The sequence below is a fragment of the Salvelinus sp. IW2-2015 genome, linkage group LG4p (assembly GCF_002910315.2).
Source record: "Salvelinus sp. IW2-2015 linkage group LG4p, ASM291031v2, whole genome shotgun sequence".
NCBI classification, from domain to species: domain Eukaryota; kingdom Metazoa; phylum Chordata; class Actinopteri; order Salmoniformes; family Salmonidae; genus Salvelinus; species Salvelinus sp. IW2-2015.
This window is the reverse complement of record NC_036841.1, coordinates 23,735,566-23,749,045: the sequence shown is the minus strand read 5'-3', so window position 1 is coordinate 23,749,045 and position 13,480 is coordinate 23,735,566. Positions and strand designations below refer to the sequence as shown.

The 13,480-nt window shown below is 46.1% G+C and overlaps 1 protein-coding gene across 1 annotated transcript in view; it reads right to left on the bottom strand.

Annotated features, from left to right (window-relative positions):
• Window positions 1-13,480, bottom strand: part of LOC111960725 (RNA-binding protein Musashi homolog 2-like) — a 269,219-nt gene that overhangs the window by 60,196 nt on the left and 195,543 nt on the right. Inside the window, exon 7 of the mRNA XM_070439052.1 lies at window positions 7,859-7,905. Coding sequence (XP_070295153.1) covers window positions 7,859-7,905 — 47 coding nt within the window. The remainder of the gene's footprint in view (window positions 1-7,858; window positions 7,906-13,480) is intronic.

The window sequence follows — 13,480 nt, the reverse complement described above, 5'->3', positions numbered from 1 at the left end:
AGAGGGAGAGTTAATTCATATACACAGTGGCCTTCAGAAATGTATTGCATACTGCTTACTTCTCACATTTGGTTAGTTGTTACAGCCGAATTTCAAAAATGTTTTTAACAATATATATTTCTCACCATCTAACACACATCAATACCCCATAAGACTGACAAAGTGAAAAATATATTTTTTTAAAAGTTCTGCATATGTATTGAAAATACCCCCCCCCCCACATCATAAAATATTATAATAATAAAAATTAAGAAATGTAAAAATTAAACGAAATATCTAATTTACGTAAGTATTCACACCCCTGAGTCAATACTCGTAGAAGCACCTTTTGGCAGGCGATTGTGCTTTCCTGAAGTTCTCTGCAACATTTGGCCATTAATTCTTGGTCTAAGATTCTTAGCTCTGTCAAATTGGTTGGTGACATTGCTAAACAAAAAAATTTCAAGTTTTGCCCTAGAGTTTTAAAATAGTTTAAGTCATAAATGCAACTTGCCCCTCCAGGAACATTCACTGTCTTCTTGTAGCAACTACCAGAGGTAGATTTTGGCCTTTTGTTTTTAAGGTTATTGTCTGCTGAAAAGGTGAATTAATCTCCAAAGTGTCTGGATGAAGAGCTAGACTGAACCAGGTTTTCCTCTAGGGATTTGTCCTCAAGGCAAGCAGCATCCCACCCTGGGCATCCCACTGATGGATTAACTTCTGAATCTAAGCAGGGTTGGGTCCTGGTCAGTCGCTGGATGGGAGACCAGATGCTGCTGAAGTGGTGTTGGAGGGCCAGAAAGGAGGCACCCTTTCGCCTAGTTATAAAAAAATATCCAATGCCCTGTGTAGAGGCGGCGGTCTTTCGGATTGGGGCATGGTTAAACAGGTGTCCCTGAACTCTGCTGTTCTCACTAAAGATCCCATGGCACGTATCATAAGAGTAGGGGTGTTAACGCCCTGTGTCCTGGCTAAATTCCAACATCTGGCCTCTCATCCATCAAAGCGTACTAATCATCCCCATGTTACACATTGGCTATTTCCCCCCTCCCTCTGTAACTGTTCCCCAGGTTGTTGCTGTAATGTGGAAAATGTGGTTCTTCAGTCACCTTACCTGGTAAAATCAAGGGTAAATAACATGAAAAAAAGCTCTATTGTGTTTATTTTTCTATCCTGAAAACTCTCATTCTTAAAGCGATTACAAGCATACCCATAACATGATGCAGCACCATTAATGTTGAAATATGTGAGTGGTGTACTGTATTGGATTTGCCGTGCATAATAATTTTTTGTCCCTGAATACAAGGTACTTGCTTTGCACGTATTACTTTAGGCATTGGGTTGCAACAGGATACATGTTCAGAAATTATTTATTCTGTTAGATGCTTCCTTCTTTTTCCCTTCTGTCAATAAGTTAGTATTGTGGAGTAAACTACAATGTTGTTGATCATCCTCAATTTTCTCTCATTAAGCATTAAACTCTGTAATTGTTTTTAAAGTCACGATTGGCCTCGCTGGTGAAATCCTGAGTGGTTTCCCTTTCTCTGCCAGCAAATTAGTTACACGGAGCCCACTCAGAAATGCTTCAGTGCGCGTGGCATAGAATTCTACAAGTGTCTGGAAATTTATTGCAGGGATGAACCCATTTTTTTCTCGCTACATTCCATCATTTGGGTGTTTTGTTGATGGTTGTGGAAATCACTGTCTCAGGCACCGCTGCCAAAAATTCTACAAAGTGTTTAGTACGTGAAATGCGCTTTTCTTGCAAGCTCTAACACCCAAAATGCAGTAATATAAGCGTGTAACAATGTGATACAAAATATCATAAGGCACGAACAAAAACACAAGAAAGTACAGTAGCATACTATATACAGGTAGTGTTGCAAGTCCAATAATTTAAATGTGCAGAGATACTGGAGTACAAGAGGTAGATAATGTATATGGATAAGGTGACAGTGGATACTGGAGTGATAGAGGTAGAATACAGTTGAAGTCAGAAGTTTTACATACACCTTAGCCAAATAATTTAAAATCGTTTTTCACAATTCCTGAGTTTAATCGCTAGTAAAATTCCCTGTTTTTAGGTCAGTTTTAGGATCACCATTTATTTTAACGAATGTGAAATGTCAGCAATAATGTACGAGAGATGAATTTATTTACAGCTTTTATTTCTTTCATCACAATTCCGCAGTGGGTCAGAAGTTTACATATCACTCCATTATGTATTTAGTAGCATTGCTTTAAATTGTTTTAACTTGGGGTCGAAAAGTTTTGGGTAGCCTTGCCACAGCTTCCACAATAAGTTGGGTGGATTTTGGGCCCATCTCTCCTGACAGAGCTGGTTGTCACTGAATCCGGTTTGTAGACCTCCTTGCTTGCACACGCTTTTCAGTTCTGCTCAAAATTTTCTATATTAGGATTGAGGTCGGGCTTTGTGATGCGCATCCAATATCTTGACTTTGTTGTCCTTAAGCCATTTTACAACAACTTTGGAAGCATGGCTTGGGGTCATTGTCATTTGGAAGACCATTTGCGACAGTCTTTAATTTCTGAATTGATGTCTTTGAATGTTGCTTAATATATCACCATAATTTTCAAGTCCTCATGATGCATCTATTTTGGTGAAGTCGCAGCCAGTCCCTCCTGCCAGCAAAGCACCCCCACAAAATATGCTGCACCCCCATGCTTCATGGTTGGATGGTGTTCTTCGGCTTGCAAAGCCTCCCCTTTTTCCTCTCAAACATAATGGATGGTCATTATGAACAACAACAGTTCTATTTTTGTTTCATCAGAACCAAAGGAATTTCTCCTAAAAAGTACGATCTTTGTCCCCCGTACAGTTGCAAAACCGTAGTCTGGCTTTTTTATGGCGGTTTCGGAGCAGTGGCTTCTTCCTTGCTGAGCGGCCTTTCAGGTTTTACTGTCAATATAGGACTCGTTTTACTGTGGATATATATACTTTTGTACTTGTTCCTCCAGCATCTTTCACAAAGGTCCTTTTGCTGTTGTTTCTGGGATTGATTTCGACTTTCGAACCAAGTAACATTAGAATACTCTAGGAGACAGAGATGCGTTTCCTTTCTTAGCGGTATGACGGCTTGGTGGTCCCATGGTGTTTTATACTTGCGTACTATTGTTTGTACAGATTGAACGTTGGTCCTTCAGGCGTTTGGAAAATTGCTCCCAATGATGAAACCAGACTTGTTGGAGGTCTACAATTTTTTTCTGAGGTCTTGGCTGATTCTCTTTGTGATTTTCCCATGATGTCAGGCAAAGAGGCACTGAGTTTGAAGGTAGGCCTTGAATAAATCCACAGGTACACCTCCAATTGACTCAAATTATGTCAATTAGCCTATAAGAAGTTTCGCTAAAGCATATGAAATAATTTTCTGGAATTTTCCAAGCTGTTTTTTAAAGTCAGTCAACTTAGCGTTTGTAAACTTTCTGACCCACTGGAATTGTGATAATTCAGTGAGTTATAAGCATAAACAATTGTTGGAATAATTACTTGTGTCATGCACAAAGTTAGATATCCTAAACAGACTTGCCAAACTATAGTTTGTTAACAAGAAAATGTTGAAGTGGTTGAAAAACTAGTTTAATTGATCCCAACCTAAGTCAAATAAAATAAGTTTTATTTGTCAGGTGCGCCGAATACAACAGTGAAATGCTTTATTACAGGCTCTAACAATAGAGCAAAAAAGGTATTTAAGTGTATGTAAACTTCGACATCACCTGTAAGTATAGGGATAAGGTGACTATATAGAGGTTCAGTCTGTTCCAGGTCCAAATTAAAATGTGCAGGGATACTGGAGTGATAGAGGTAGACATGTATAGAGGTAGAGGTGACAGGGATACTGGAGTGATGGAGGTAGATATGTATAGAGGTAAGGTGACAGGGATACTGGAGTGATAGAGGTAGATATGTATAGAAGGTAAGGTGACAGGGATACTGGCTGATGGAGGTAGATATGTATTAGAGGTAGGTGACAGGGATACTGGAGTGATAGAGGTAGATATGTATAGGGGTAAGGTGACAGGGATACTGGAGTGAGAGAGGTAGATATGTATAGCGGTTAAGGTGACAGGGATACTGGAGTGATAGAGGTAGATATGTATATGGGTAAGGTGACAGGGATACTGGAGTGATAGAGGTAGATATGTATAAAGGTAAGGTGACAGGGATACTGGAGTGATAGAGGTAGATATGTATAGGATAAGGTGACTAGGCATATATGATAACAGAGTAGCAGCGTATATGATTGTATTGTATGTGGTGAGTGAGTGAGTGAGTGGAGTGAGTGAGTGAGTGAGTTGAGTGAGTGAGTGAGTGAGTGAGTGGAGTGAGTGAGTGAGTGAGTGAGTGAGTGAGTGAGTGAGTGAGTGAGTGAGTGAGTGAGTGAAGTGAGTGAGTGAGTGAGTGAGTGAGTGAGTGAGTGAGTGAGTGAGTGAGTGAGTGAGTGAGTGAGTGAGTGGGTGAGTGAGTGAGTGAGTGAGTGAGTGGTGAGTGAGTGAGTGAGTGGTGAGTGAGTGAGTGAGTGAGTGAGTGAGTGAGTGAGTGAGTGAGTGAGTGAGTGAGTGAGTGAGTGAGTGTGTGTTGTGTGTTGTTGTGTGTGTGTGTGTGTGTGTGTGTGTGTGTGTGTGTGTGTGTGTGTGTGTGTGTGTGTGTGTGTGTGTGGTGTGTGGTGTGTGTGTGTGTGTGTGTGTGTGGTGTGGTGTGTGTGTGTGTGTAGAGAGTCAGTATATAATGTAATGTACTGTACCTAGTGTGTGTGTGTGAGCAAATGATGAAGTAAAGTGTTTGTGTGAGTGTTTAGGGCCCTGTGAGTGTGCAAAGAGACAAGGCAAAAATATTAATAAATACAAGGGTCAATCCAGATAAGTCTGTGTAGCCATTTTTATAGTTATTTATCGTTGCTATTTAGCAATCTTATGGCTTGGGTATAGAAGCTGTTCAGAAGCCTGTTGGTGCCCGTTTCTGTAGTCCACGATCAGTTCCTTGGTCTTACTGACGTTGAGGGGGAGGTTGTGGTTCCGGCACCACATTGCCAGGTCACTGACTCCTCCCTGTAGGCTGTCTCATCGTCGCTGGTGATCAGGAACTACCACCGTTGTGTTGTCAGCAGTCGTGGGTAAACAGGAGTACAGGACGGGGACTAAGCACACACCCTGGGGGGACCCCATGTTGAGAGTCAGCGTGGCGGAGGTGATGTTGCCTACCCTCACCACCTGGGTTCGGCCCGTCAGGAACGCAAGGATCCAGTTGCAGAGGGAGGTGTTCAGTGCCAGGGTCTTAACCTCTCTTGGGTGGGGACAGTATTTTCACATCCGGATGAAAGTAAACTGCCTGTTACTCAGGCCCAGAAGCTAGGATATGCATATACATTTTTGGATAGATAACACTCTAAAGTTTCTAAAACTGTTAGAATTATGTCTGTGAGTATAACAGAACGATATGGCAGGCGAAACCTCAAGGACTGTCCTCAGATAATCTCTGGTGTGCTTTTTGCCGTAAGGCCTTTTTGAAATCTGACCACAGCGGCTGAATTAACAAGAAGTTAAGCTTTATTTTGATGTACTACACTTGTGATTTTATGAAAGTTAAATATTTATAAATCTGTAGTTTGAATTTCGCGCTCTGCAATTTCACCGGATGTTGGCCAGGTGGGACGCTAACGTCCCACCTGCCCATAAGAAGTTAACCATGGGACGAGCTTGGAGGGGACAATGATGTTGAACTCTTATCTAGGTGGGTGAGGGCCGTGTGAAGTGCAATTGAGATTGCGTCGTCTATGGATCTGTTGGGGCCGTATGCAAATTGGAGTGGGTCTAGGGTGCCTGGGATGATGGAGTTGACGTGTGCCATAATCAGCCTCTCAAAGCTCTTCATGATTACAGATGAGTGCTATAGGGTGGTAGTCATTGTGGCATGAGATCGTGGTCATCTTAAAACATGTGGGGATTACAGACTGAGACAAAGGAGAGGTTGAAATTACAGTGAAATATGCCTGCCAGCTGTTCTGTTCTAGGTTAAGATCTGGTGTCAGACACACACACAGTCTTTGAGACACCTTTTTCAAAGTCACTGAGATCTCTTCTTTTAGCCATGGGTAGCCAAATAATGGCAACTGGGCATTTTTATAACATGGGATGTTAATTGCACCTGCTTTCAATATACTTGTATCCCTCATTTACTCAAGTGTCTCCTTTATTTTGAGAGTTTCCGCTGTGGGTGTGTGTGTGTGGTGTGTGGTGTGTGTGTGTGTGTGTGTGTGTGTGTGTGTGTGTGTTGTGTGTGTGTGTGTGTGTGTGTGTGTGTGTGTCCGTGTGTCCGTGTGTCCGTGTGTGTCGTGTGTGTCCGTGTGTGTCGTGTGTGTCCCGTGTGTGTCCGTGTGTCCGTGTGTCCGTGTGTCCGTGTGTCCGTGTGTCCGTGTGTGTCTCCCTCACTTGGAATGGATTTCAATTAACAGGTGTTTTTTTTGTAAAAGTTAATTTGTGGAATTGATTTTCTTCTAATGCGTTTGAGCCAATCAGTCGTGTTGTGACAAGGTACGGGTTGTATATCAGAAGCATAGCCCTATTTGGTAAAATACCAAGTCCATATTATTGCAGAACAGCTCAAATAAGCAAAGAGAAATGACAGTCCTTCATTACTTTAAGAAATGAAAGGTCAGTCAATAGTTTCTTCAAGTGCAGTCGGCAAAAACCATCAAGTGCAATGAGATAAACTGGTTCTCATGAGGACCCCCACAGTAAAGGAAGACACCAGAGTTACCTCTGCTGCAGAGGATAAGTTATTAGAGTTACCAGCTCAGAAATGCAGCCAAATAAATGCTTCACAGAGTTCAAGTAATAGAAACATCTCAACTACAACTGTTCAGAGGAGACTGTGTGAATCAGGCCTTCAGAGGAGACTGTGTGAATCAGGCCTTCATGGTCGAATTGCTGCAAAGAAACCACTACTAAAGGACACCAATAATAAGAAGAGACTTGCTTGACCAGAACACGAGCAATGTACATTAGACAGGTGAAATCTGTCCTTTCGTCTGATTAGTCCAAACTTGACATTTTTGGTTCCAACTGCCGTTTCTTTGTGAGACGCAGAGCAGGTGAACGGATGATCTCCGCATGTGTGGTTCCCACCATGAAGCACGGAGGAGGAGTGTGATGGTGCTTGCTGGTGACAATGTCAATATTTATTTAGAATTCAAGGCACACTTAACCAGCATGGCTACCACAGCATTCTACAGCGATACGCCATCCCATCCGGTTTGCGCTTAGTGGGACTATCATTTGTTTTTCAACAGGACAATGACCACACACCTCCAGGCTGTGTAAGGACTATTTGACCAAGAAGGATAATAATGGATTGCTGCATCAATGACCTGGCCTCAAACTTCACCCAACCTCAACCCAAATGAGTTTGGGATGAGTTGGATGCTGCAGAGTGAAGGAAAAGCAGCCAACAAGTGCTCAGCATGTGGGAACTCCTTCAAGACTGAGATCGATCGATCTCCAGTCAAAGTTTGGACACCTACTTTCAACAGTCTTGAAGGAGTTCCACATATGCTGAGCACTTGTTGGCTGCTCCTATTTGGGTAAACCAAAATGTTTTTATATGTAGGTATCATTATTTTGTCTCCCCATACCCCAACTTCTTATCCTGCCAAATTTTTAAGGAGTTTTGTTTACACAGTATATATTTTTAGAATTCGATCGATAGATAGATAGATCTAAACTATAGTCAGTGGCCAATGACCATGAATCCACCGCATGGAGAATTAAACTATTCTTTCACACACTTAACATCCATGGTTCACAAACCAACAGATAGCAGGGTAAGCACAACATGAGCAGGGAGTATGTAGACTGACTTACTCTGTGTCTGTTAGTCGTTTTGTCAAACATAAGCATGGCGTCCTCTACCTGCAAGACACAAAAAGAGGAAAGATCAGTCTCAATAAAAACAAACTGAAAAAGATGGAGACATGGAGAGAGAGAGAGAGAAGAGAGAGAGAGAGAGAGAAGAGAGAGAGAGAGAGAGAGAGAGAAGAGAGAGAGAGAGAGAGAGAGAGAGAGAGAGAGACACAGAGAGGAGAGGACACGAGAGAGAGAGAAAGAGAGAGAGAGAGACACACGGAGAGAGAGGGACACACACACAGAGAGAGATATAAGAGCCACAAGAGAGAGAGAGGGAGAGAGGAGAGAAGCATAGAGAGAGAGAGAGAGAGAGAACATAGAGAGAGAGACAACAGAGCGGAGAGAGACACAGAGAGAGAGAGTGACAACAGAGAGAGAGAGAAAAGAGAGAGAGAGAGAGAGAGAACAGAGACACAGAGACACGAGAGGGACACAGAGAGAGAGGGAGAGAGAGAGAGGAGAGACACAGAAAGATAGAGAGAGGCACAGTGAAGGAGAGAGAGAGAGAGAGCGAAAGAGAGAGAAAGAGCGAGAGAGAACTATGGTGCCGTGTGACATATGTCCCTAGATGTGTTGAGTGAGTAATGACTGGGCTGTGGCGTCACAATGTCAAGACCACACTGGAACCCTGAGAGAGGCTCAGTGTGTGTGTTTGCAAGGACACGAGTGGCAGTGCCAACTCAAGCACAGCAACGGAATCATGATTTAGGAGATACATGAACACACACAGCGGCTCTTACTATCTCTCTGTGTCACACACACACATTCCAGCACGTTTCACACACGTCCCGGCACACATGCCTCATAAAACCACACACACATCCCAAAATATACCTAAAAAAACACACACTCTCCCTCTCATGTGTACCTGAGACCCCCCCCCCCACACACACACATACCACTATAAAAACATAAACGTTGTGTAAAGTACAGTCTCCATCTTGCCTACTAAAAACACTATGCTTCAACCCTCCCTCCATACTAACTTCCCTTCCTCAGAAGGCACGCATCAATCTCTCTTCCACTGAGAGCCGTGTTGCTGTGAGCCATAATCATATTCATCAGGCTCAATCAAGCACAATGAGGAACCATCTGACTGTCTGTACTCCTGATGCAGATAGACGCTAAATGCCATTACCCACCGCACCGGGAACACAAGGGACATACAGCCACACTAACGTGTAAAAGTGGAGCATTGTGCTATTTTATTGGAGAAAAAGTTGTTACTAGGAGCAGGACTACTGGTAGTGTGAGGTGGGTGTCGTGGTGCTGTAGTGTGGTGCTGTGTCACGGTGGTGGTGTGGTATGGTGTGTGGTATGGTGTGTGGTGTGGTGAGGTGTGCCTGGCTGCCTCCCATACAGTTGTTAAGTTAAGAGAGGGAGAGAAAACGCTGGACACAGCAGGATATTTGGGTGGGGGATGGGTGGGGTGACAGACTCCGCCTGGGCAGTGTTCCCCAGTCACTGTTGCTAGGTAACAGGGTTAAGCTGGCCATGAGTCCAGAGCTGGCTGTGGCTGGCAGAGGAGATTTGCTGTCCAGTGTGAGTGAATAAGTGTCTGTCTGGGTGTGTGTCTGGGTGTGTGTGTGTAGTAGTAGAGCTGTAGAGCTGTCCCAGCCGGCAGATGATGGGAGGAGACAGCACCAGAGGCTGCCTCATATGTAACTGTCTGACTGGATAAAGGCCACAGTGGCCAGCACACATACACACACCCTCCCCTATCGCCTACCTCTCTACACTGGTGGCTGAAGCTCTGTGTCACCTATCACCATGTAACACAGTGGCAGGGAGTATTACTGCTACACTGRAGTTGGGGAGGCTCTCCTTTTGTTTCCCTTCACCTCTGTCTACCCCTGCTAGGTGCTTAGGAAATGTGTGTCAGTGTGTGTCGTCCTGAATCCATTCAATCAGGAATGGGACTGACCTTTTACTTGTTAGCATTGGCGCTTCTGCCCTATGCAGTGTGTGTGCTGTGTATGAGAAAGAAAGAGACAGCAACAGAGAGAGAGAGTTATGAGGCCAGAGAACTGTCCTCAGAGAGGGCGCCAGGTTCAGATCGATGCCAAAGCGGCCACTTTAGCAGCCATTTGCACCGAGTAGCATAGTGACGGACATCTCCTAATGCATTCAGATGTGCCGAATAATTAATTTAGCCAGCTCTCTCTCTCGCACACGCACACACAACACACACACACACACACACACACACACACACACACACACACACACACACACACACACACACACACACACACACACAAACACACACACACAGGGCAACAGTTAAATCACTCTTCTCATATGGCCTCTGCCTCCAGTTAAAAGCCCCCCGTGTCAGAGACTGTTAAACCTGAGCTGGTCGGGCTACTCTGACATTAAACGCCATTTCAGCTAATTGGTGCAGCCCACCGCAACTTTACTGTCCATCCAGAGGTCTGAAGAGAGGGGCTTAATACAGAGACGTAGGCAGCACAATGACTAATGTCTCGTGCTGCTTCTACACCTGCATTGCTTGCTGTTGGGGTTTTAGGCAGGGTTTCTGTACAGCACTTTGAGATATCAGCTGATGTAAGAAGGGCTATATAAATACATTTGATTTGATCATAATGCCTGCTTTATGAAGGCACACAGAGAGCTGCGCCTGCCGCTACTGCTGTTAACCTGCTTTGAAATGTACAGTCATGGCCAAAGTTTGAGAATGACAAAATATTAATTTTCACAAAGTCTGCTGCCTCAGTTTTTATGATGGCAATTTGCATATACTCCAGAATGTTATGAAGAGTGATCAGATGAATTGCAATAAATTGCAAAGTCCCTCTTTGCCATGCATATGAACTGAATCCCCAAAAAACACTTCCACTGCATTTCAGCCTGCCACAAAAGGACCAGCTGACATCATGTCAGTGATTCTATCGTTAAAAACAGGTGTGAGTGTTGACGAGGACAAGGCTGGAGATCACTCTGTCATGCTGATTGAGTTCTAATAACAGACTGGAAGCTTCAAAGGAGGCTGGTGCTTGGAATCATTGTTCTTCCTCTGTCAAACATGGTTACCTGCAAGGAAACACGTGCCGCATCATGCTTGCACAAAAAGGACTTCACAGGCACTAATGACTCCAGTTGTTCATTCAACAATTTTCGGGAATCAAATCAAGAGACAGTTCAGTCAGGCCATGGGCGAAGTCAGCAAGCGCAGGAACCGCTCCTAAGTTGATTCTTAGCTGGGCAGAGATGGGCACCAGAAAGCTAAGGGATGGCAGCAGGCAGGTGTGGTGCACTGAGGGAGAACCATTTTGGAGGATGTCCGGCAAGAAAGGCAGCAAGAAGCCATTCTCTCCAAGGAAAAAACATCGACTTGATGACCTTTGTGCTTGTGTGGTGCTCATCAAGTCAAGCTGTGGTGATCGGCTACTCCATTGTTCCTGCCAGCCATGAAATAGAATGGTCCACATTCTGAATTGTACATCAGTGCGTTCTGCGGACAATGCCTTTCAGGCATGATGGAGCACCTCCAGCGCCAGGATTAACTAATCTGGGACAAAAAATGTTATTTGGGTCATGGCAGGATCAGACCTAACTGAGAAACTTGTGGTAATCCTCAAGAGGCGGTGTGACAACCATTCTCCCGACTTGATTATGCAAGAGGCCATCGTCAGAATGTGCCCCAGAATAACTTGGACAGATAGCGACAGGCGAATGCGAGGTCTTTTGAAAAAGAAGGGGTTCAACCCTATGATTTGCATCAACTTCGTACAATAAATCCTTTGCACTATGGAACTACTTTGTTATTGATTCCATAGTAACATCTGACAAAATTCTAAAGGGCCACTGAACCAGCACTTTGTGAATTAATATTTGTGTCATTCTCAAAACTTTTGGCCACGACTGAGTGGAGCTACATTACTGGAGGGGGGACAGTGAGGGTTGGAGAGAGGACAGTGGGAGGGACGATGAGGGGAGGGGGTTGAAGCTACAGACTGGAGGGGACAGTGAGGGTTGGAGAGGGAACAGTGAGGGGGACGAGTGAGGGGATGGAGAGGTTGAAGCTACAGACTGGAGGGGAACAGTGAGGGTTGGAGAGGGAACAGTGAGGGGACGAAGTGAGGGATGGAGAGGTTGAAAGCTACAGACTGGGAGGGGAACAGTGAGGGTTGGAGAGGGAACAGTGAGGGGACGAGTGAGCGGGGATGGAGGGTTGAAGCTACAGACTGGAGGGACAGAAGTGAGGGGGCTGAGACGATGAGATGGAGTTCCACAGACTGGAGGGGAAAGTGAGGGGATGGAGAGGAACAGTGAGGGGCGAGTGAGGGGATGGAGCTACAGGACTGGAGGGGACAGTGAGGGGATAGAGAGGCTGAAATAAGACTTGGAAAGCGGTGAGGGGGTGGAGGTAGGGGGGTGGAGCAGTGAGGGTGGAGGTAGGGGAGGCATGGAGGGGTGGAGGGTGGGTAGAGCAGTGAGGGGTGGGAGTTAGGGGTAGAGCAGTGAGGGGGTGAGATAGGGGGGTAGAGCAGTGGAGGGGGTGGAGATAGGGGTAGAGCAGTGAGGGGGTGGAGGTAGGGGGTAGAGCAGTGAGGGGGTGTGGAGGTAGAGGGTAGAGCAGTGAGGTGGGTGGGCGAATAGTAGGGGTAGAGCAGTGAGGGGGTGGAGATAGAGGGGTAGAGCAGTGGAGGTGGTGGAGGTAGAGGGGTAGAGCAGTGAGGTGGGTGGAGATAGAGGGGTAGAGCAGTGAGGGGGTGGAGATAGGGGGTAGAGCAGTGAGGTGGTGGAGGTAGAGGGGTGAGCAGTGGAGGGGGTGGAGGTAGGGGGTAGAGCAGTGAGGGGGTGGAGATAGAGGGGTAGAGCAGTGAGGGGTGGAGGTAGGGGTAGAGCAGTGAGGGTGGGAGAGTAGAGGGGGTTAGAGCGTGAGGGGGGTGGAAGGTAGGGGCGTAGAGCAGTGAGGGGGTGGAGATAGAGGTAGAGTGAGGGTGGGGTAGGGGCGTAGAGCAGTGAGGGGGTGGAGGTAGGGGGTAGAGCAGTGAGGTGTGTGGAGATAGGGGGTAGAGAGGAGGTGGGAGATAGGTAGGGGTAAGAGCAGTGAGTGGTTGGATGGGGTAGAGCATGAGGGTGGTGGAGGTAGGGGGTAGGCAGTGAGGTGGTGGAGATAGGGGGTAGAGCAGTGAGGTGGTGGAGAGAGGGGTAGAGCAAAGTGAGGGGGGGAGGTCGAGGGTAGAGCATGGGGTGGAGGTAGGGGCGTAGAGCATTGAGGGGGGTAGGTAGGGGGTAGAGCAGTGAGGGGTGGGGTAGGGGGGTAGAGCAGTGAGGTGGGGAGATGGGGGAGTAAGCGTAGGGGGTGGAGTAGGGGGTAGGCAAGTGAGGGGCGTGAGAGGTGCGGTAGAGCAGTAGGGTGGAGATAGGGGGGGTAGAGCAGGAGGGAGGTGGAGGTAGGGCGTAGAGCAGTGGAGGTGAGGTGTGGAGTAGGCGGTGAAGAGCAGTGAGGTGAGGGTGTGAGGTAGGGGGTGAGCAGTCGAGGTGGTGGAGGTAGGGCGTAGAGCAGGGGTGGGGGAGGTGGGGGCTAGAGCAGGTGTGGAGGTGGAGATAG